At 41.2% G+C, this 24200-nt stretch overlaps 1 protein-coding gene across 3 annotated transcripts in view; it reads left to right on the forward strand.

Annotated features, from left to right (window-relative positions):
* Positions 1-1627: 1627 nt before the first annotated feature.
* Positions 1628-24200, forward strand: part of CSMD3 (CUB and Sushi multiple domains 3) — a 604683-nt gene continuing 582110 nt past the window's right edge. For all 3 annotated transcript variants that reach the window (XM_005150930.4, XM_005150931.4, XM_031050517.2), the window contains exon 1: positions 1628-1869. In XM_005150930.4, the coding sequence (XP_005150987.2) occupies positions 1692-1869 (178 nt within the window). In that variant the 5' untranslated portion in view covers positions 1628-1691. The remainder of the gene's footprint in view (positions 1870-24200) is intronic.

Here is a 24200-nt window from a genome sequence, read left to right on the forward strand (position 1 = left end):
CACTTCAGATTATACGCATGCAGGCTTGTGCACCATATGCACATGCGTGTGAAAACATGCACATGCATGTGAAAACAGACATGCAAAACTGTGTCAATCAACACATACACACACTGATGCAACACGAAAGCACTAACATGTAGGAACACATGCACACAGATGAACATACAAAATACATGCAGACATGCAAGAGCAGATCCATGCACTCTCACACATGGATGCAGGCACACACACGCACACTCTCATGCACAGAATAACAAGCAGAGGCACACACATGAACACGTGCACACACAGAAGCACACATGCACACGCTCACATGCACCACAGCTGTATGTTCACCCACGTTCAGCACAGAAGTAGCACATAAGCACGGAGACATGCACTCAGACACACGTGCAAGTACAAACACGCACAGGCGCCAACACACACGCACCCGAACTCACACTCACGCAAACACCACACCAGACGTGCACTAACACGGGCAGGCCCTCACAGACGCACTCGCACCGCAGGGCCAGTTACACGTGTGCACATACATGTACACACGCACACCCCTCCCCGGACCCCGTGGAACGAACACCTCCGCACCAGAGGCGGGGCTTGCCCGCACCCTCCGCACGCTGTCCGCGGCACAGTGAACCACGCGCACCTTGCGCGGCAGCTGCGCCGGGCGAGAACGTAGCCCGACAGCGCGAACCCCCGCGGCCGGTCGCTACCCTGCTCCTGGCGCCCCTCCTCCTTCCCCCCTCCCGCGGAGCTCCCCCCCAGCGCCCTCCACCCAGCGCCGCGGAACTGCGAGGCGGGGTGGCCGCTAGGTGGCGCCAGCGCTCTTCGTGGAAGAGCCGCGGCCGCGCCACCACCTCCCGCCCAGCCCGGCCCGGCCCGGCCTGGCACTGCCCCGCCCGCCAGGAGCTGCTGCCGTTCCCCCATATCCCTGCAGTGTCCGCTGTGCGGGGCCGCCGCTCCCTGCGACGATGAGCCCTTCTGCTGCGAGCACCGCTGTGGCCGCCCCCTCCCCGAGACCGGCCTGTAATTAATGTCTCTGCGCAGAGCAATTAGCCTGCAAACCCCTCGGAGACCCGCTTGCTGCCGTGCGGGGAATGTGCCCGAGAGCGGTTTGTGTGTGTGTGTGTGTGTGTGTGTGTGCGCGGGTGGTGACGCCAGCAGCCCCATGCAGCGCACGTGAATCGTTAATAATGAGGCAGTGATTGTTTCCGCGCGTGGCAGGGGGGTAGATGTGTCCCGACGCATCTCCTGCCCAGGGCTGCCGGAGCCCTCGCCACCGCGCTCCCTTTCCGAGCCGTTTTCCCAGCTAGAATTGATCCTCTTGGGGGAGCAGGGGGGCGGGGGCAGGATCTCGAATGCAAATACTGTTTGGAGTTTATCGGAGAGAGTGCCTGAGCTTTAAGATGATCTTCCGTGGCTCCCGGAGGATTCTGTAGCGAGCCCAGATTGTGGTGGGTTTCGGCTGCGCAAGGAGTTGGGGTAACGGGGGGGTGGGGGAAGGAAAAGACACGATCGAGAGTAGCTGAGACTTTGTGCCCCCGTTGGAGAGATGGTTGAGTCCTCGTCAAGGTTGCTGTGGTATCCCAGAAACACCATTCACTCCGAGCTGTGACCGCGCACCATCAACAGCAACAACTCCGCTGCGCCTGGCCGAGGAATAGGAATTAGGAGCTCTCGAGAATAATATGAAAGGGATCTGCAGAGGGGAAATCCGTACAAAGGAATCGAAATTAGCAGACTTTTGGGAAAGGGATTGTACTAAATGCGGCCGGCTGGACTTCATCCTGGTGAAGAAAATGGAGATTAAAAGTGGATTTACATTTTGGAACCTCGTCTTTTTATTGATGGTTTCGTGTGTGAAAGGTAGGGTAGTATTTGAGGGGTATATTTTTAGGGGTCCGTTTGCTTTCGGTCAGGGCGTTGCAACCTCTCTCCTTGTTATACCAAGGTGTGTTTCAAAATATATTTATCTCTTAATTTACATTTTTGTCCGGAGTACTTTGCAGTGGAAAGATATAAATGATGGCTAAAGCGGGGAGAAAAGAATGAGTTGATTCAGAGCTCTCTTCGGAGATAGGAAATACATTTGCTTGCCAGGCTTGGCGTTCAATGCAGTGACTGAGCTAGGGCTCAATAAATATTCTTGCAGTATGCTCAAACGGAGACGTGAGTTGGTTCATATAGCCTCTAACTAGTGTATATTCCAGCAAATCCCACCGGATGACTTTTTTAAGGGGATAATGATGGTAGTGTCTATGTATGTTGCGGGAAGGGGTGGGGGGGGGAGGGGAGGAGGTTTACCTACATTTCTGGGTTTCAATCGAGCCATGGGCTCTTTGCGGGAATGCCTGTATCGATGCACTTATTAGTTTAACCCGTTGTGTGAGGAAAGTTACGGAGGACCCCAGCGTGCGCGCAGCGGTCTCGCAGCCCGAAATGCGCTTCTGGCTCAGCTGCTGGCTTGCATGCGTGGCTCACCGCCTGCCGACAAGGTGCGTTAGTAATTCAGCCTTGAAGGCATGGTCTAGAGCTGGGTGCAAAGATCGACACCTTTTCTCTTCCCTCCTCTGGTCCCTTTCCCTGATGTATGTGGTAGGAGGTGCGTATTGGGGTGGGTTTTGTCTGTCCTTTTTTCTTTTTTTTTTTTTTTTCTGGGCAAGGGCTATTTTGCTTTTTTTCTGTTTCTGTGTTCATGAAAGGAGAGCAAAAGGAAACCTCTAGTTAGCGGCATAAATATCTCTACTAAGTCTGTGCTTGCAGACAGTTAAGGGAAATGCTACACACAGAGAGAAGAAGAAATATGTGGCTTGAATAATGTGCACCTGCAAAATTACACAGGCATCGTTAAAGGGTGAAGTGCTGAATCCCATCACGCGTGCCTTTAGTAAAAGGATCTATTCTGCAACTCCCCACAGTCGGCTGCCTACCCGAAATAATCTCCCCTTGTTTGTGTCCAGTGATTAATATCTGATTAATCACCCTTTTATCCATCTCCCTGTCCTTATCCCTCCTCCCCGCCTCACTCGTACCTTCCCAGAATATTTAGTAGACATTATCGATCCTCTCCGAGTTTTTAGACTTGGTTATCGCCTACACAGGTTGCCTGCACGGTGGGAAGGAGGTGTGCTGAGGGGGTGCATTCGAAAGCGTGCCTTCCCAAGCTGGCTCTGCCTTGAATGAAACAGTTTATTGTAGAGCTTTGTAGCTGCTTGGCTCCCCCATTTGCATCTTGTGGAAAAGATAATTCGTGTTTCATGGAGAGGGTGTCGAGGGCTTTTACCTCATCCCACGTTATCCTAACACGGGGGATCCAAGGGGAGGGGGCTTGCCTGCGACATTAATGTACGTTTGGATTACAAGCAGCTTCTTTCTCTTTGCATCTATTGACGGTAGCTTCTCCATGGGCATTACCCCATTCTGGGGGAGGTCTGCGATCAAAGAGCAACCCCGGGCTTTCATTTCCCCTGGGTTAGCCCGCTGTCGTTAACTCGTTTCCTGCGCCGGGTACGACTATTGGAAGCCATGGGCTGGCTGCGCTGCGCTCCGCGGGCGCGAAGGAGGGGCGCCGGGGCTGCTGCCGCGGCAGCTGCTTGGTGAGCAAGAGTCGCGGGGCGGCAGCATCCTACAAAACTCAGGGCTCGAGCGGTTCTTGCGCCGCGATGGCCGTGGAGCTGTGCAAGTTTCCACAGCACCTGTTGAGAAGCCGCTCCCCTTGCCTTTGGGCATGGGAGAAGGAAAAAACACTGGATACTCCCTTTCTCTTCCTGCCCACGTACAGTCCCAGAGAGATGCTGTGAAGCAGCTTCCTCTCTATGATCAGGGCCTGAGCCTCCCAGGTGCTGACCCTTGCAGTTTCCATACACTTTCTTTGGACTGAGGGATTCATCTCAACAACTGCAGATCCAGTGGGTCAGATTTTGCATCCTGGATGTAGGCTTCTTTAGGCAGCCAAGTTCCACAGAACTGGCTTAGACTCGCTGCAGCACTGCATCTATTCTGGGTATTCATATTCTCTCCCCACTTCCATGAATGAATACATTTTACCTTGATTTACATTCCCATTGTGTTAGTACATGCTTCTGCTCCCAGAAATCATGTCAAAGGCAAACAATGAATGAATACCTGCTCATTTAAAACATTACAGATGTTGGGAGCAAGCTGATTCCCCAGGTACTGCATCTGTTGTACCCAGCAAGGCCTTGTCACCAAACCCCACCTCCACCACATACCCTTCACTTCCACAAAGCTCCAGCCTGTACCCTTCCTAATTTATTTACCTCTACTGAATAGTCTAGGACCACATCATAACACCAAAACTTGTTGAGGTTTCTGTCATCCAGACTACTTCCACAGCCTTGCTTGGTATCTGCCTCTCAGACCTTCTTTTGTCATTGTCTCATTGCCATTTCTCCAGTCTCAGTCCCCAGCTATCCTACTGTTGAAGGTGTCAAACTATCCCAGGGTGCTTATAGAGCCATGTTGATTTGATTAATTATGTGCTCCTTAAATATATCCGTATAGACAAAAAATATCCTCAAATTGGTCCATAAATTTGTGCTTCTCTGGCATCTTCCAACCACACTTGGGAGTGGCTAGTAAAGGGAAAAGAAGAAAGAAAGAGAAAGCTGAAGGAAATTGGCAGAACTGCTGGGGAAGGTATAGTGGGAAGACCTGAGGTAAAGAGGAATTGTACCTTCTTAAAGGAAAATCTTTAGCTGCTTACAGAGTATCTGTTATACCATGGATCAATCTCCAACAAAACTCTTCCTCAGATAGACAAGGAGCAACAAAGCAAATAAATTACATCACTGAAAAGGGAGGGAATGCATACAAACAAAGAGAAACAATAAACAACTCACACACACACTACCCAGCCCTCAGAAAATGCGAAGCAGGGTGATGCCTAGCCAGGTGCAGGGGATGATGGCTCCTGTGCTCCTCCCTTTGGATGTGCAATACACTTAGGAAAGTTCCTTCCTCTCCTCCCTCACTCCTACCACAAGAAAAATGAGGAGTGACATTTAGGCATGGGAGATACAAACCAAACTCAGAGGAGCATAGAGTGGAAACCTCCACCATCCAACTCCTTACAGAAAGGGGAGGAGAGGGAGAAAAAAAGAACCTGCATTAGTGACCTGTGCCTCCTGGGATTTAGGACAGAAATCGCTGATACCTGCACCCCTTCGGTTTGGCAACTCCCTCCACCACAAAAAAAAAAAAAAAAAAAAAGGGGACCCAAACCTGTGAATGTCTGTGATCTGTTTGTGGGAGCAAACTGGAGGGGAAAAAGCGAAATTACCACAGACCACAAGACTTCTCCATCTCCTTGGTTTATTGTTGCTCCAAGACCGAGATCAGAGAGCACCAAGGTCTGCTTTTTTGTCTGCCTGGATAAAATGAGGCTTTGCTTCTGCTGTTGTTCTCTGTTGCAGTTGTTACAAGCAGAACAAGGACAGTTTTCAAAATAAAAGGGAGATGAAGTGGTGAGATTTTAAACAGCTCATTGACAGAAGCAGTGATGAAAAAATTGAAAGGATTTCCATTTCCAGTGATGGGTACCTGGCATGTGGGAATATTTAGCAGACAAAGCATACCCTGATGCTCTCAGCCACCTCTGCAGTCACCGAATCATAGAGTGGAATCATAGAATCAACTAGGTTGGAAAAGCCCTTTAAGATCATCAAGTCCATTAGTCTATCTTCTTCCCCATCCCACCTCAACCCCTCTCCCCTCAGGCTCTGCCAGCCCCTCCCCACTGCTTCTTTTCCTGTCCCTTGGCTTATGGGGCTCCTGGCGATGTCTGTTCTCGGCGGGGCACAGACGGGCACACCGAGGTGCTCGCTCGGTCCCCGGAGCAGAAACTGTTGGGTTAGAAACGACGGGTTCTGGTTTCCCCAGTGCTAGGTGGTCGCTGCCGCTGCTGCATCTTTGTGCGTGTGTGGGCGTCTGATTGTGTATCTGTGCGTTTGTAAGCACGCACGGTACCGGAGACACTGACTAGAGAAGGGACAACGTCGTTCTTGGGTTTAAACGCTCCGTCACGCACAGGCTCAGCTCTTCCACAGTGCCTCTTTCCCGCAAGCTTCCGCAGATCCAGCAGGGCTTTGCTCAGCTGGAGCCACACAGTTCTGCAGGGATGCAAAGTTACCCTGTCTCATCCCCGCCTTCTCGGGGCTAAGCCAAGGCTCCGCTGAGCCCCTACGCGTAGCTCTCCTCCTAGTCCTCTTCGGCAGATTAGAAATGAAGGAACACACAACCCCTCTAAGCAGGATCGCGGGGATCACCGCGCCCTGCCCTGCCCGATGGCACCAGGGACCCTCAAAGGGCACAGAGGAACGTCGCCTGCGGACTCCAGTTTTTCATTGAGGGAGGCAGCGGTCGCAACGCGGAGCCAGCCCGGAGCGGCGGCAGATCCCGCCGGCGGGATCCACCGCGCCCGGCACGGGCACCTGCCTCTGCAGGCTCCTCAGGCTGCCGCACCTCCCGAGAGTCCTTCTTAATACAGTCTCCCATCGCTTGGCTTTGATTACTTTGGCATGGTGACTCTTGCAAAACTTTTGATTGCAAGTCAGACAGCACTAGGGACAGAAATAGCCCCCTGCGCACGGTGAGCCCCTTCCTAGCGAGAGCAGGCTGGGGGCTCCAGCCACCCACAGGCTGAAGAGGGGACATGTTCTATCTGCAACTCTGTTACCAACATCTTGACTTGGAAGCACCATCCCAGAAGACCTAGAGAATTCCGTGGATGTGCTTTCAAATCTCTCCTTTTCCAAAACTCCCATGCAAAGCAGAAACTTGTAGTATACCTGGTATTTTGCTTGCTTGTGGGAATTTTTGGGGTTTGTTTTTTGAGGAACAAGTCAAATAGGATCAATTACCCATCTAGCTCAGTGCCCTTAATCTCCAACAGTGACTATTAGCAGCAGTCTAGGGAAAGATACAACAAACAACACTAACACATTATCCTGGATTTCAGCAGCTAGCAGTTTTGCGTCTTTTGAGCTAGAGGCTGCTTTTGGAACACCATGTTTTACGAGAGATGGACTGGCCTTTGCTCCACCCATTTTTCCATTCTTTATCCTTCTGCTTCCCTTCTCTTCCCATACATCCTCCATCCTTCACACTCTGCATTTGGCTGAAAGCACTGAGTAGTATGAAAGCTTGTAATAAAATTCGTAACAACCCAGTGTTGTTAATGTGCTACATAGGTCAACCTAGTCATAGGAAAAGCTTTACAATCTGCTGAAAAATTGTTGGGCATTTTTGGTTGTTAGTTTTGGTTGGTTGGTTTTTGGTTTTGTTGTTTTGTTGGGTTTTTTTCCTTCTTCACTAGTAGAAAACTTCAATTATATTTCAGGTGGCTTGTGACATCTCAGACTCAACTTCTCGTTGATAAGTATTGTTCAGCTTGTATTTCTGGACATAATGGTTAAAGTTGAAAAGATAGAACAAAGGCTTTGTGGGAAATAATTTTTCCAGTTATTCCAAAGTAATCTTCCAGGAAAGTACAGTAAAGAACAGAGAGTTTGGTCTAAGTTGTTTGTTTTATTTTTCTTAGACCTCTATAATTTTAAGGCCGTTCTTATTACACAAGATTTGAAGAAGTGATATTTAAGTAACAAATTAGAGAGGCATGTGATAGGAGTAGTTACTAAAAGGCCATAAAAACATTTTGATTGAATAATTTTCATTAAAATGTTTATTGCAAAATTCCAGAACTCTTATGAGCTTTAAACACATGCCTTTCAAACAACTCTGTAGAAGATGCTTCCTTGTCAGTGAAATTGTATGGTTTCTTTACAAAAAGAGACAATCTTGGAATTGATGGTAAATTCAAGGACAATATATGGCAATTACCTTGGACCTTAATAGAAGGGTGCATAATATGTACTTTTTAGGATCTCAACTGTGTCTTAAAAGACTAGCAGTATTAGATGTTGAGTATCTTCTTCCCAGCATTCACCATTTCTTCTGGGAAACAGAATAGACAAGGCTATCAGACTATGAGGAGGACGGTTTTAAATATATGTATACACACACACAGAGACATACCAGGTTTTTGTATATGCTTATATTTAGTTGTTTAAGTTTCTGGATCTGCCTTCATGGTCTCACTGTCCTGTTCTTACAGACTACATAAGATTTACTGCGACTCCATAATTCTAGCCTCACAATTGCTGAATACTGTTGTAAATGTCAAAGAAGAAAATGGTTGAAATTCATCATCTCTTTCCCAGTGTCTGAAGTGTTACATGAATAAGTTTATAGATTTAGGAACAGTGTTACTTATAGAGTAATAATATTCTATAATATTGTTACTTATAGAGTAACAATACTCAAAGTATCGGGAAACTGTATTAGGGACTGCAGTGACAGGACAAAGGGTAACAGGTTAAAACTTAAGCAGGGGAGGTTTAGATTGGATATAAGGAAAAAATTCTTTACTGTGAGGGTTGTGAAGTTCTGGAATGGGTTGCCCAGGGAGGCTGTGAATGCTCCATCCCTGGCAGTGTCCAAGACTATCTTGAACAGAGCCTTGGGTGACATGGTTTAATGTGAGGTGTCCCGGCCCATGGCAGGGGAGTTGGAACTAGATGACCTTAAGGTCCTTTCCAACCCTAAGTATTCTATGATTCTATGATTCTATGAATGGCATACAAGGGATTCCACCAGGACTGGTCCTCTCAGAACTGCATTGTCAAAGAGTAAGATGGGATGCAACCAGCACAGCTATAGAGATATAGACTGCCATTTTCCCTTAGATTGTACAAGCTGCATCATAGTGTCATGTGTTATATTCACACTGAGTCATGGAAATAAGGTAAATAACAAGAAGTAACTTAAACACAGAAGGATTCACGGGGTGATGAATTCTCACTTCCCTAGGCATGTAAGTAACACTGATTATTTTTTCAGTAGGACTAAAGGAATCTGGAGGCTTGAAGCAGAAATGACTTGAATTAAGAGATTCTGACCTTGAATTCTATTTCGTCTCTTTCCCATATATATCTATTTTATTAGCTTTCCATCATTATGCATTGTGACTCTTTTGATGTCATTCTCATAGAATTTTGTTTGCACATATGTGTACACATACATACATAATATGCATGTGTAGAAATCAATTTCATATATTTGGTTATGCTATGAATAAATTGAAGAGCCTTCATTGTTATCTTGCAAAGACACAGGGAACAGCTTGAAATGTTTGAAATGAGTTTCCTAAGCCATCCATTACTTCTTAATTGACTGTGTATTTCTAATCTCAGAAGGAAGTTCTACTATAATTTTTAACTGCTTTCACTAACCAAACAAGAGTGTAAGTGGTGATAGGTAACAAATGTTAGGTAGAAGCTTGATGAAAAGAAAAACCACCCATTTCTAAAAATACTAATAAAGCCTGATCCAAGTACATTAAACATTAACTGACATAATTATTCACTTACACGGATTTAGGGATTTATTTTTTTAATATAGTTTCTATAAAACTTTTTAGTAGAATGAAAACCTCTAATCACCTTTTAAATGTAGAAAAAATGTTTCTGTGCTATTTTCTTTTTTATTTTAATACTGGTATTATGATTTGAAGAGGCTGACATACCACATCTCAGAGGTGGCTGTATTTCAGTAACAGTTAAAATGATCCCTCTGTGATCATTATCTTCTTACAGAACTGTTTCCATACCCAGCAAGTGGATATCTACAAGTTTAGTTTAGAGTCCTTGGCTAAAATGAACTACATAAATGCAGAGTACAGATATTCTTCTTGCTTCAGCATAGCATTGAGATGGAACTACTTGAATTACAAAGCCTTCCCTCCACTATTTAATCTGGCCCAGAAGGGAAACTTCACTTTCTGCAATAGTTAGCTTTCTTGATTGCTGTGGAATTTTCTTTGAGGATCAAAGCTTAGTCTAATTAAAACTAATCTTTTAAAAGTGTACACTAAAAGTTGCATTTTTACTTCTGTGTATCAGCTTTGATCCAAAGGTGAATGGAAGTTATGAAACAGGATATAAAATGAGCTTCTAAACTGCCTGTTGTTAAGCTCATTGAAAGCAACAGAAGAGTCCAAATCTACTTTTGAGATGAGATTTGCCTCTGCTTCTTTTCATACTGAGTTTTGAATTGAAGTTTTCTGTACATGTATTTCATTTGAGTCAGCAATATAAATTATAACAGAAGCCATGCATTTCACAATACACTAGAAATTTTCAATAGAAGTGCTCTTTGGAAAACCCACATTGCATTATAAATCTAAAGATTACAGAAGTAAATTGTTTGGGATTCTGTTGACAATGCATACCAACAATTCTGGTAGTAAGTGTCTGTAGCTGTGTGCTCTATCAAGAAGAACATATGCTTAATTCATGACCATGCTCATCTTACGTGTTTTACCTTGAACACATCTATGCTGACACTTTAACCATACAACTACTGCTACTTATTTTAGCAATGCTAATTGCATGACATGGCAGTTTTAATGTCCACAAGTGAAGAAATACTTAAAAGTTATATTTCAGAATGAAGGGGCAAGACATCTTCTTCAAAATCTTTACATCAATATAGTGTACACAGAAGTGCTTATCCGATTAGAGAATTTACATCATTCTAGCATAGTGAAGTAACATGATACAAATTGTACTTTATCAAGTGAATGTTTTAGCAGTACTCGTGGCAAAACTACTTCCCTCTTCATATTATTACTAAAATGGCTAAAATTTTCACAACATTCACATTATTCATTAAATATTAAATCAATTCATATAAAACTGCTGAAAAATTTTCCTGGAACTGAGAAAAAAAAATACATTTGATGGGCTTGAAAAATGTCTACTTATACCTGAAAGAGGGAAACTGACTGCTCAGTCCTCAGTTTCTTGGTGTGATTTTCAACTCAGAAACAAATAGGAGCAACATTACCTACTCCTTTCTGCATTACTATTCAGCACTATTCTATCACTTCCATTCAGAATTCTTTTCACTAGCTGCTTCTTTCTGCAAGCTCTTTTGAAGGGGGCCAATCATTTCTCTCACACAATTCACATAGTTATTAGCTTCAGAGACTTTGATAATATCACCTCTTTACCCTTTATTTCAATCTTGGCAACTCCTTCCCAGGAAAATAAAATACCTCTGACATTTGGGAGAATATTTCTTTAGAGATTTTTATAGATTCTATTTAACGAACTTTCATATATCCTAAATGCAACCATATTCTCCTTATAGTAATTACAGACATCTTGTAAGAATGTGAATGTTATATTTTTTCAGTGTCCCAATTTTTTACTCAAGTACTTCAGCACTCTTGAGAAGGTTTAATTTTCAGCCCTTTCTGTGGAAAGAAAAAAGGCATAGACACTAGACTAGCAATAGCATTTTTGTGTTTTTCATAGAGGGTACAGTGCCAACAGAACTTCTCATATCTTCTCATACAAGGATAACAATTTTCCCCTGACAAATAGGTGGAATATATTTTATTGGCATTGGCATTGTCAGCAGTGGAGAGTTGCAATAATCAACAACGTAAGACACAGTGATTTTTGTAAACATCCTGACAAATTTTTGCTTCTGAAAGCTCTTTATCTGAAGTAGCAATGAGCAACAGAATCAATGTTTAATACAGAACGAGTTCAACAGCGATGGTGGCTACTGCATGTCTCTCTTTGCAACTTTCCTAGCGATATGCTTCAACTATTCCTAAATTTCTCTAGTACTACAGTTGTAGGTCATTTAAATTTGTATGAGTTTCTACACTAATTTCAGCTAATTTTAAATTAAGCTACCCATAAAAAAAACCCCACCATTCCCCTAAACTCTATCTATATATTTTTACTACACTCAGTTTCTAGCTCATCAGCTAGCTGTTGTAATTTTTTGCCAATTTATCCAGCCTCCTCTGCACTTCTGGGCTCCTTTCCCAAACTCTCTTCCCACTCCACAAGTACCACTGGAAAAGTCCCAAAAAGCATAAAGCTGCAGTAAAATATAGAAAGTTCTCTTCAGTTTCTCTGTCATTTGTAAAGTCCTTTTGTGGCCCAAAGTAATAAACCTGTAAGGGTAATCTGTTAGGAAATGAAATATCCTCCCAGCTTTACGGTCATAGATTAGACTTACAAACTTTTTTCAAGATGTTCTTTGGATTTTAAATCATCTGCAAGAAAGCAAGATTAGAAGAGTGGAGTTTCATTTATATTTATTTTCATTCTTCAGTCTATTGTGGCTGTCTACATGATTATTTTTTGTTAACTAAATAGTACCCCTTCACCTTAAACAATGGAACATCAAAACACATTATTAAAAAAGGTCAAAACCTAATAGTAACTTAAAGGTATGTCAGTAATTTGCATACAAGTCAACAATATAGAATCAGATTACATTTGAATGAAATGGAAACTCTACATACATAATTGTAAATGCGGTTGGAGCTAGATGATCTTTAAGGTCCCTTCCAACTCTAACCATTCTATATTTTTGGAAATCTATGTTGCAGCTTCTCTGTTTTTCAAGCTCCAATGTATACTGTTGATGTGACTTGGTAAGGGAAATCTTACAGATCTAATATTATTGCTGTATCCTAGTGATATCCTCATTCTGGGATGACCAGACCAGATTAGTCTGTCTCTGGATTCTGCAGAATATTGTATATGAAATTTTTTTTTTTTTTTTTTTTAAATGGCACAATAGAAAAGGGGAGGAAAAGGAAACGTAGGCTAAATCAGCACCAGATTTATTGGTATTCTGTTACTCACTTGTTCCAAGATTGACTTTGAGCATTTCAATAAAATCATGAGAATTTGCTATGTATCTGACTTGCGAAAGGTACTGTTCCAAATTGCTCCCTATGGGGCCTCTTGTACTAGTCACTTCTTTGAAATCCAGGCAGTTGAGTCAGTCTCTAATCTTAAGAGTCACAGTGTACCACAGATATCAGCTAAGCAGAGAACTTCCTCAGCAGAAGCTCTGTAATTATTAAGGAGACAAGAATTTCCTGCTAGAATTTAGGGCAAGTCTGAGGTAATTATAAGGAAAATGGCCCATTTATTAAAAAATGTAGAACACAGTACAATGAATACTGAATCATCACTGATGAATTTGCAGGTACTTCTGAAGATTTAGCTGTACTTTAATGTTTTCTGAAGAATATTTTCTTAATTCTTCAAAGTTTCGGGGTGTTGGTTTGGGTTTTTGTTGGTTTTGGAGTTTTTTTTAGTTTTATTTTTTTAGCCAGGACACAGTGTCCTGTAGGTGAACATCCTCTTGCCAAAGTGGTTTGGTTATATTTAGTTGGTCTGTTTTCTCCTCATCATCTTCCTCCATGCTTCATTAACACAAAGTTTATTTTCACGGTTACTTTTGTACCATACTTTTTTGTGCTTTTAAGTTACAGACTGCTTGGGGCTAGGTTTCTATTCTTTGTCTGGCACACTTGGATGACTGTGCATTTTTTGAGAAGATGCATCATTGATTTTTCCTGTTTGCCCATGTCTTACCAGGATTTTAAATATATCCACTATCTACTTGAATATCTGTATTTTACAGTCTCAGCATCTTTTCTATTTGTTTTCTTCCTGACTTAAAGCTATCCTATCTCATTTCTGTTGATGGCTTAATTAATGTTTTTAACAGTGTTTCTACTTCATGTTGCTTGGTGGCTATAAATCTTTCCATTAAAAGCTTCTTCTGAACTGAGAAGCATATTTTTGAACAAGAGTGATCATCTATTCAATTATAACCTTACTGAAGTATTTAACAGTAGGTTATTTTGGAGCTTGTCCCCACTGAAATGAAAAGATTTTTTATTGACTTTCAGCAGAACAGAGCAGATTGTTGTAACAAGCAAAATGCTTTCTTTCAATACAGGTAAATTATTTATTATATGACAGCTACAAACTGTTCATACCATCCATGGGACTAAACTGATGAAGCTGAAAAACTGTAGCAGTTGAACTCCATCAGATTGTTTTAGGCTGGTACCTTAAGCTGGTACTAGAGGTAGTGAGCTAAGTAATTGACACTCTTAGAAACCTTACAGGCTTTGGTCACTGGTTTATAATGATAGTTAAGTGAGTCAAAAAAGATGTTTCAGACTTTAAGATTGCTATCAGTTTTTATTATAGCTTTTGAATCCTATTCTAACTCATAATTCATTTACTAAGATGACAGGAGAAAGGCTAAAGTTGCAAAATGAGCAGAAGTTCTAAAATCCATTTTAAAGTCTAAATAATTTCGAAACTTTAGAAGACAATGGATCAACAGTTTATTAACCAGTAGTGGTTTTAAACTGTGATTTGGTCCAGAAGTTGGCAGAAGCACATGAGAAATCCAAAGAGCTTAAAGTTTCTGGCTGATCTCTAAATCAAAAACAGCTGAGAAGATTTAAATATTTTGTGTAAACAAATTTGCATCTGGGCTGCTAATCTGCGTGCCAGCCTTCATTTTGGCATTTTCCGAAATGATGGAAAAATGCTAAGCCCTTAATGCTAAATGGAGCTCATAATGGAAATGCCAACAGACCTGTAATTACCTGTATTGTGATTCTGCTGAAAGCTTCTTTATCTGTCTAATCTTTCACAATGGAGTTAAATATATAAATTCTTGAAAGGAGGGAAAAAGGAGCTTTATGTTGGAAATGCTGAACTGTAGTATTTTCTTCCAGACATCCACTTACGGAGATATCAGTAATGAAAAAGTTATTTGAAAAAAAGATGTGGCATTTTCTGTGGAACTGTGAAAGCAGCCAGTGATACTTAAAAGTTTAACTTAACCTCCATTTTTCAATCTTTTTGAGTCACCTTTCTGGTAAGGTATGAGTAAACAGATAGAATCAACTATTTTTAATATGGCGATGAGGAATTATCATAGAAGAAATGTGACTCTGTCTTGACATGGCAAAAAAAATTGCAGCCAACAGAAAATACAGAAATTAATATTTCACTGCTTTAATACTAACCATCTGTGCTGAAATCTTCTGCATTTAGGGGGAGAATGAAATAGAGGATAGTACATTTAGAAAACTTCTTCAGAAAATGAAGTGGAATAATAATAATAAAAATGAGAGAAAGGTAGCTATCTGAACTCCGTATTTAGGAACTCCATTATCTGCCAAGTTTAAAGTTGAGCTTTCTCTGGAAGAACTTTTTCTTAGTGTCTTTTTCATTCACCCCATGAAAATCATCAGTTTGTCTATAAAAACCTGAAAAGCTAGACAGCATGTGCCCTGCAGAGACTGATTAGGATGGGTGATTCAAACATACCAGCTTTATTCCATCTCCACATAATTTCTGTGCACTAGCCAGGGCACATAGCTGTCTCTGTAGAACAACTATCACACAATCACAGTAGCCATTCATTGAAACAGGATGTTTTCTAGCATTGTCGGCCTTTGTGGTTTGCTGTGAGGATGAAATGTGTTTCTCTGAGGCTCCCACAGCAAGGACTGACAAAGCTCAAAGAAAATATCCTGAGGGAAAACAGAGCAATATACTGCTCTCATACCTTCTTTCCAAATTTCTGCTTATAAAGCAGCTGCTTAAGTCCCAAGTTAGCTATGTGCCCATTTCTGTATTCTTGAACATCACTCTCCCTTTTTGACAAGTGGCAATTAGGACTCCAGACAGTGCTAAAGATATGAGTATATCAGGGTTTTCCATAGTCTATAAATTACATTTTGTCTTAGTCTCATTGGTTACTCTCCCAGCTCTTGCTTAATATGTGGGGAGGGGGGGCTTAATGGCCATTGAACACAAAGTCAATGATTTCAGAGAAATGCCAGTAATGACACTGAGATGAAAACTTTTAGTCTCAAGTTCAGCATAACACAGGTATCATTTAGATTTATTTTCCTATATGCATATTAATCTCTAAATCTCACTACTTATGCATTTGTACACCCATTAATTTTGTGAGGACATTCTAGTGTTCCTCAGTACTGGTGCACCATTTGATTGATTGAAGGATCTTCACATCATCTTCAGTCCTGCAAATTTCACTGCATACTCCTTACTCCATTGGAGATGGAGATTTGGAGGAAAACTGATCCTATGGCAACCACACTTTTGATTCTTCCCCATCTAAGCAAGTGATCATTAAGCTGTACTCTGCTTCTTATCCTTTAACCAGCTTTATGTTCTTAAAAGAATCTTTCTTTCCATTTCTCCTGTGGTAACTTTTTCTCTTTTAACCTTTGCTGGGGAGTCTCATCAAAGGGTTCTTGTATGTTGATAGTGACTACATTTAAAAAGTTTTGTTACTATGATTAATGGATCCAGAATTCCTTTTTCCTGGATTACAGTTTTAAACGAAAACAGTGGGAGTAGTATTCTGCCTGTCTCACACCTCCTTTTGTAAGCGTGCGTTCTAAATTACAGATCCAGAGCAAGACAGTTGACAAGAGCTATAGCCACTATGTAGTATATGGAAAAGATGAGTTCAACCACACACTTAAAGTGTTTGGGAGAGCTGTTGAAGGCTCAGGCATGAAGGTTCAATATAAAGAGACAAGCTTCTAGTTTCATAGAGAGGCTTAAATGAGGCAAGAATGAAAGCCTATGCAGAGATTCCAGTGTGCCTCTTGAGAGCTCCCTATGGGCAGCCCACAGAAATCCCAGCCCTTAGCACATAAGTTGCTGTTTATTCAAGTGGAGTTAAATTCTTTCATACATTAAGTATGTGGAACAAAGGACCTAGCTTGCATTTCTGAACTTCAGTCTTAGACCTCCTATTTATGTTAATCTATTGAAAGAAAGGTAAGAATCCATCTCAGTTTTGCAATATCTGACTTGTAAATACCCAGCCTCACTAGGTCAAGGCCCAAAACCACTGGAGAAGAGGGCTGCCTTCTCCAATTACACTGAAAAGCAATAAATATCCTGTGGGCTGAATCAGACTGTTTTTCATGGGACTTCTAAGGTAGAATGAGATTGGTTAGAACTATAAAACAGACTTAAATGTATTTCCGGAGTTTCAGGAAATGGTGTTGATTGTGTTGGAAGCACTTTTCTGTCTAGAATTTGAACTGAACTCCTGTTCCAAGCAAAGTGTTAGACACACTGAGCTGTTAGAGTTGCCATGTTTCAGATGAGGGGTTGCTGGCATATCTGGTACTAAAAGACTATGGTATTTTTCACAGGATATTGTTATTAGTCTTCATCTGCTGGCTAAATTCCAATTAATATAATTACAGTCTGCTATCTAAATTCTCGAAGCAGACTATGTTAAATAACCTTCTACACTTCCTTTCCTAACCTTCTGAGGGTCATTTCTGGGATTTATTAAATAATATTTCTTCTTAATCTAAAATGCAACTGCTTCTAAATGCTAGGGGAAAGCGACTGGCTTAGGTGTGTTGACAACTCGGTGCTCAGTGATAAATTACACAGTGGAATTGGTGGTGCTTGCCATGTAGGAAGAGCTCCCTAGCACTGTACAAAACTGAAGGAAGCTACCTCCTTATCAAGATTGCTGCAATTTAATTTAGAGTTCATGGAAATATTTTAAATAAACAATACAATATGTTCTACATGACAAGACAAATATGAGCCTGGAGCTATCTACACAGAAAGTTTTGGAAAAGTTAAAAATTTTTTTATTCAAGATAAGGAATAAGTATTTATTATAGTAGCACAATATAAAAAGTATAAACCTGTGCATAGCTTCAAATTTGTCACAGATGTTAAAAAAATCAAAGGGACAAAATTCATCAGTTGAGCAAGTCATGAAACCAAATATCAATTTTGTAATAAATGGATGGAAATTAAATATTTCAGATATATTTGAGTAGAGCATTTTTTGACACATACTAATTCAGTCCTTTGCTTCAGTGTAATAAGAAAAAAAAAGGAAAGGAGAGAAAAAAGAGCAGAAAAAAAGAGAAAGGAGAAATGAAATAAAATAAAATTAAGGGAAGGGCATATTATATTATTTTTTAATACAAACATGCTTTTGAAAACTCATTATTGGACTGTTTAAGGATAATTTGTTGAGCTACATCACTGCAGCAAAACATGGTATTTGTTTCTCCCACTTTGTCCTATTGTAAATAACAACACTCACCAAAGTAAAAAAGAGATGGGAAGCAAACGGAGTCCACAAAAATGTTCAGCCTCAAAAGATGATCTAAAGGTCAATATCTCCGTTTTTTCTCTGTGTGTATTAACATAGCTCTGTGAAAGGAGGAGAAACCATATCCTGCATAATTTCTTCCAATATTATTTACCTGCCTGTCCTGATCTCAGTTGGGATAGAATTAATTTTCTTTGTAGTAGCTGGTATAATGCTGTGTTTTGGCTTTAGAATTATAATAATGTTGATAATATGCTGATGTTTTAGTTGTTGATAAGAAGTGCTTACACTAAGTTAAGGACTTGTCAGTCTCTTATGCTCTGCCAGTGAGGAGGGGCACAAGTAGCTGGGAGGGATCAGAGACAGGACACCTGACTCATACTAGCTAAAGGGGTATTGGAATCATAGAATCATAGAATAGCTAGAGCTGGAAAGGACCTTAAGATCATATAGTTCCAACCCCCCTGCCGTGGGCAGGGACACTTCACGCTAAACCATGTCACCCAAGCCTCTGCCCAACCTGGCCTTGAACACCTCCAGGGATGGAGCATTCACAGCTACCCTGGTCAACCCATTCCAGTGCCTCACTACTCTTACAGTAAAGAACTTCCTCCTTATATCCAACCTAAACTTCCCCTGTTTAAGTTTGAACCCATTATCCCTTGTCCTATGACTACAGTCCCTAACGAATAGTCCCTCCCCAGCATCCCTATAGCCCCCATGGGCAAACTTGCTGTTTGCTCAATCCCACTCTCCATGTCACTGGCAAATATGTTGAAAAAGACCAGTCCTAACACTGATCCCTGAGGGACACCACTCATTACTGGTTTCCAGCTGGACACTGAGCCATTGACCACAACTTTTTGCGTGCGGCCATCCAGCCAGTTCTTTATCCCCCAAGTGGTCCACCTATCAAATTGGTGTATCTCCAATTTAGAGACAAGGGTATCATGTGGGACAGTGTCGAACTCTTTGCACAAGTCCAGGTAGATGACATCAACTGCTCTAACCCTGTCCATCAGTTCCGTAGCTCCATCTGTTGTGGTTTAAAACCCCACCTCAGTCTCCCGCACTACCACACACCCCTTTTATCCCCCCCCCCCCCCCCCCATCTCCCCATCCCAGAGGGAGAGGAGAACCGGAGGAATACAACTCCCACGGATTGAGATAAAACCAATCCAGCAATTAAGGTATAACACAAATCACTACTGCTACCACTAATAAATCAATGTTAGAGGAAATAAAACAAGGAGAGAAAATACGATACCACTCGCCGAAACGAGCCCAACCCGGAAGAGCTAACCCCCCCCTTCCGGCCAACTTCCAGTTACCTCCCCGAGCATGACGTGCTGTGGTATGGAATACCTCCCCAACTAGTCCAGGCCAGGCACCCTATCTCTCCCTCCTCCCGGCCTCTCCTCCTCCCTGGCAGAGATTGAGTATCTCTCCCTCCTCCCGGCCTCTCCTCCTCCCTGGCAGAGATTGAGCTTAGAAAAGGCCTTGGACAAAACCAAACATTTGATCAGTAACTCAAAACGTATGTGCCACCAGTAACCGCTCCCAGCCCGAAAGTCAAAACACAGCACTGCACCAGCCACCAAGAAGGAGAAAAAATAACTGCTACTGCTGAACCCATGACACCATAGAATCATAGAATCATAGAATAGTTAGGATTGGAAAGGACCTCAAGATCATCCAGTTCCAACCCCCCTGCCATGAGCAGGGACACCTCACACTAAACCATATCACCCAAGGCTTCATCCAACCTGGTCTTGAACACTGCCAGGGATGGAGCATTCACAACTTCCCTGGGCAACCCATTCCAGTACCTCACCACCCTAACAGGAAAGAATTTCTTCCTTATATCAAGTCTAAACCTCTGCTGTTTAAGTTTGAACCCATTACCCCTTGTCCTATCACTACAGTCCCTAATCAAGAGTTCATCCCCAGCATCCCTATAACTCTCCCTTCAGATACCGGAAGGCTGCTATGAGGTCTCCACGCAGCCTTCTCTTCTCCAGGCTGAACAGCTACAACTTTCTCAGCCTGTCTTCATATGGGAGGTGCTCCAGTCCCCTGATCATCCTCGTGGCCCTCCTCTGGACTTGTTTTAACAGTTCCATGTCCTATTTATGTTGAGGACACCAGAACTGAACACAATACTCCTTGTGAGGTCTCACGAGAGCAGAGTAGAGGGGCAGGATCACCTCCTTCGACCTGCTGGTCATGCTCCTTTTGATGCAGCCCAGGATACAGTTGGCTTTCTGGGCTGTGAGTGCACACTGCTGGCTCATGTTCATTTTCTCATTGACTAACACCCCCAAGTCCTTCTCCGCAGGACTACCATGAATTTCCTTTTTGCCCAACCTGTAGCTGTGCCTGGGATTGCTCCGACCCAGATGTAGGACCTTGCACTTGGCATGGTTAAACTTCATGAGGTTGGCATCAGCCCACCTCACAAGTGTGTCAAGGTCCCTCTGCCATCATAGAAGGCCACCAAATTGGTCAGGCAGGATTTCCCTTTAGTGAAGCCATGCTGGCTGTCTCCAAGCATCTTGTTGTTTTGCATGCCTTCCAGGAGCATCTGCTCCAAGATTTTGCCAGGCACAGAGGTGAGACTGACTGGTCTGTAATTCCCCATGTCATCCATTTTCCCTTTCTTGAAAAAGGGGGTTATATTTCCCTTTTTCTAGTCATCGGGAACTTCACCTGACTGCCATAATTATTCCATACCACATTATGTCACGCCCAGTACATAAAGAGAGGATTTGGTCAGGAGGTGCCCAGAACTGTTTGGGTTATGCTGGGTATCAGTCGACGGGTGGTGAGCATTTGTATTGTGCAGCACTTGTTTGGGGTCTTTTTATTATTTTATTCCTCTTTCTTTTTGTGTTATTCACCATTTGATTCTTCTTCTTTTACTTTTTTTCTTTTTCTACCTTTCAGTTATTAAACTACTCTTATCTCAATCCACTGTTTTTATCTTTTTCTGATTCTCCTCCTGATCCCATTGGGGTGTATGTGTGAGTGAGCAACTGGGGCTAAACCACATTTCAGCAGAATACTCTCTATCAAGCTAGAAGATGATTGAAAACAGGACAACAGTGTTGACATTTCTGCTCAATTGTTCCACCATATGTTTTGCAAACTCTGTACAGGCTTATGGAAAAACTTTATGTTTGTGGGGTTTACACAGGACAATTTAATATACTTAATGTAAGTTCATAATAATTTGTTTGCTGGTACTGCTTGGCATTATTTTAGATCAAGACAAAAACATCATAATACTATTCACATACTGATGTCTGCTTGAACTACATCTAAACTTAGTCCTATATGTTTAAAAAAACATAATACCAAGAGCTTTTTACATAATGTTATATGTAAATTGGGTATTCATGGGGTTGAAGCGCCTCTGGATTGAATGGAACCAGAATTTATGTTTATAACCCTTGGAGAAATAATTTAAATCTGATTTAAGAAAACAGTGTTATTACAGTGCAGATATTTGTCTTTACTGTGATCTCGAAGCTTGAGTATTTCTATATTTTTTTTTTTATGTTAAAGAAGTACAAAGACCTTTTTGTGCTGGTTATTATTATGACTTACTGTTGCCAAAAACTGCATTAACTGCTATTTTGGTGTCTCCTTTTGCAGAATTTTCATTGTCTCAGTTTGAATAGAAAATTAATAAATATGAGTTTAATACCATATGCACAGTTCCAAACCAAATAATGCATTCTTGCAGGTAATGATTAGGAGAAAAGCAGAATAAGTAAATTTCTCTGTTAAGCAAATTCATTATCTGTGGTTTAGTAAAAACTCAGGTACTTTGGTTTGCAATTTATGAATAGATTGCCAAAAAAAAACATCAGGATAATCACTGTATACATTTGAAATGCACTTTGAAGTCTTCAGTTCTTTAGAACTGTGTAAGAATTGGCTTCAAGGGAATTGCTACTGTCCTTTGCTACAGAAAAACAAAAATAAAATCTTGAAGTTAGTGGGTCAAATATAATCTGCTTTAGTTACTTTAAACAGAGGGAAATCATGAATAATTATTCATTAAAACCTATTCATATGCCCTTTCTAGGGTTATGATTACAAGATTTTTTTTTCAGTTACATAAATGGCAAATTAAAAAAGAGCAAGTAATATCTTATATCTGCATATTAAGAAAAAACAGTGGTTTGCTTTATAACTGTTCTGAGAAGCTGGGTGGGTCCAAATCCAGTGCAGACAGCGCAAAAAATCTAATGTTTAAGATCAAGCTGTATGGAAGGATTTACTCCCAAACTTCCAACTATTTCTATTTTTTCTGAGAATTATCCCACTTTCATAATTCTATTTCTTTTCATTTTGCATTTATATATGGGTTATTTCTGACTTTCAGGTCATTAATATATCAAGTCTTGCATCTGCAACCCTGCTGTCTGATGGAGTAAATAATCTTATCTAAAATGCTGGAATATACCAAAAATAAAAAAAAAAAATAACTGAATAACTGTATCAACATTGCCATTTAGACCCATGCATCTGCTCAGTGTCTCATCCTTCTGAACTTGCTGACTATCTATATTAGCTTCTGAAATTTTCTCTGTGTCCATTCATGCAATTTATAGAATATCACAATACAACCAGACTTACACAGTTACAAGTACTGAAATAATTTACTTCCTACAATCCATCAGCACATGTTAGCTGAATGGCAGCAGATTCTTGAAGTGCTGTTACACAACTACAAAATGAACACATGAACATGTGTGTTTCCTCTTTCACTTACTCCCAGCTGTGAACTCAGTCCTTTGTAATAGCATATTTTTCCTTTTTTATTATTTATGTCAATTCCTGAAAAAAATTCCAATTTCATAAAAACAAAAGAAAAACATATTCTACAAATTCTACATATTACAAAGACTTAGATAAAAATTTGAGACATTCAGTTCTATAGTTGCAAGAATAATAAGAAAAAGGAATCGTTTCTGTCTTTTGAGAAAAATGTACTGTAGGTTACTAGTTAACTGTAAAAAACTAAATTAATGATCTTAGTTTTACCTTTGAAATCCTACTTTTCCTCCCTAATGCAATTCAAACACCTGTATGTTGAAACTGCTTAAGCAACCTCACCAAAATCAATTTCTGTTACTGTTTCCATTATAATTCTTGTGGTAGGTTTTTGATTGGTTGGTTGGTTGATTCATTCTTGTTTGAGAAGCTGTTTGGGGGTTCTTTGTGTCTCAGCATAAGTCTGAGCTTTCATAAACAGTGTATTACTTTCCCTGTTGGGAGTGAGAAAGGAGGAAAAAAGAATCAAATTGTCCTTGTGTATGCATTTGGGGTAACATGCTCTGGCCAGACTCCAGAAATGCTGCTCCATAGAGACAGATAAAGGACAGTCTGAACTGCAGTTCATATCACACTTTGTGATCCTCTGGCTTAAAAGTTGTTACTTCCATGCAAACATTACTTCAGTAACAATTACTTCAGTAACAATTCTTTTGGGTGTCCTCCTGTTGTTTTCTCCCTTCAGGTGGGACGTTTATCTGTCGGTGAGCCAGCCTAGCTGCTCACCTGTATAGAGCGAGCGGACCTGCAGGGGAATGCTGGATGCTTTTCCACAGAGCACAAAGCAACCATGCAGAGTGAGCATTCTCTGTGCTAAGTAGGCTCTTTCCCACCGTATTATCACAATTTCACACTATGTTACATTGCAAGTCTTAAATGATTGAATGTCCCCTTTGAACATTCAAAGGTTTCCTACTGTACTTGCTCACTGTTATTGCATTTTATATTGCCTTGTGGCAAATTAGTGGAATATACTGTAAGAAAAGGAAGATCATCAGCATCTTATTTGAATGCAAACATCATACTATTTTCAAATTATCATCTTTATGCTTCTCATTTTGCTAGGATGTTTTCTTCAGCCTGTAAGAAGTTTGCCCATTCTATCTGCATTCTCCTATTAATGTTTTGTTGCATAACAGATTTTTTTCCCTACTTTTATTCTCTCCATGAATATAAGAGCTACATTACACAATGATAAGAACACCAGCAATATTTCATTATTATGCTTTACCAATTTACACCAAGCTAGTCAGAAGACTTAAGACAAAAACAACAAAAACTTTCAA

This window comes from Melopsittacus undulatus, chromosome 1, assembly GCF_012275295.1.
Source record: "Melopsittacus undulatus isolate bMelUnd1 chromosome 1, bMelUnd1.mat.Z, whole genome shotgun sequence".
NCBI lineage: Eukaryota > Metazoa > Chordata > Aves > Psittaciformes > Psittaculidae > Melopsittacus > Melopsittacus undulatus.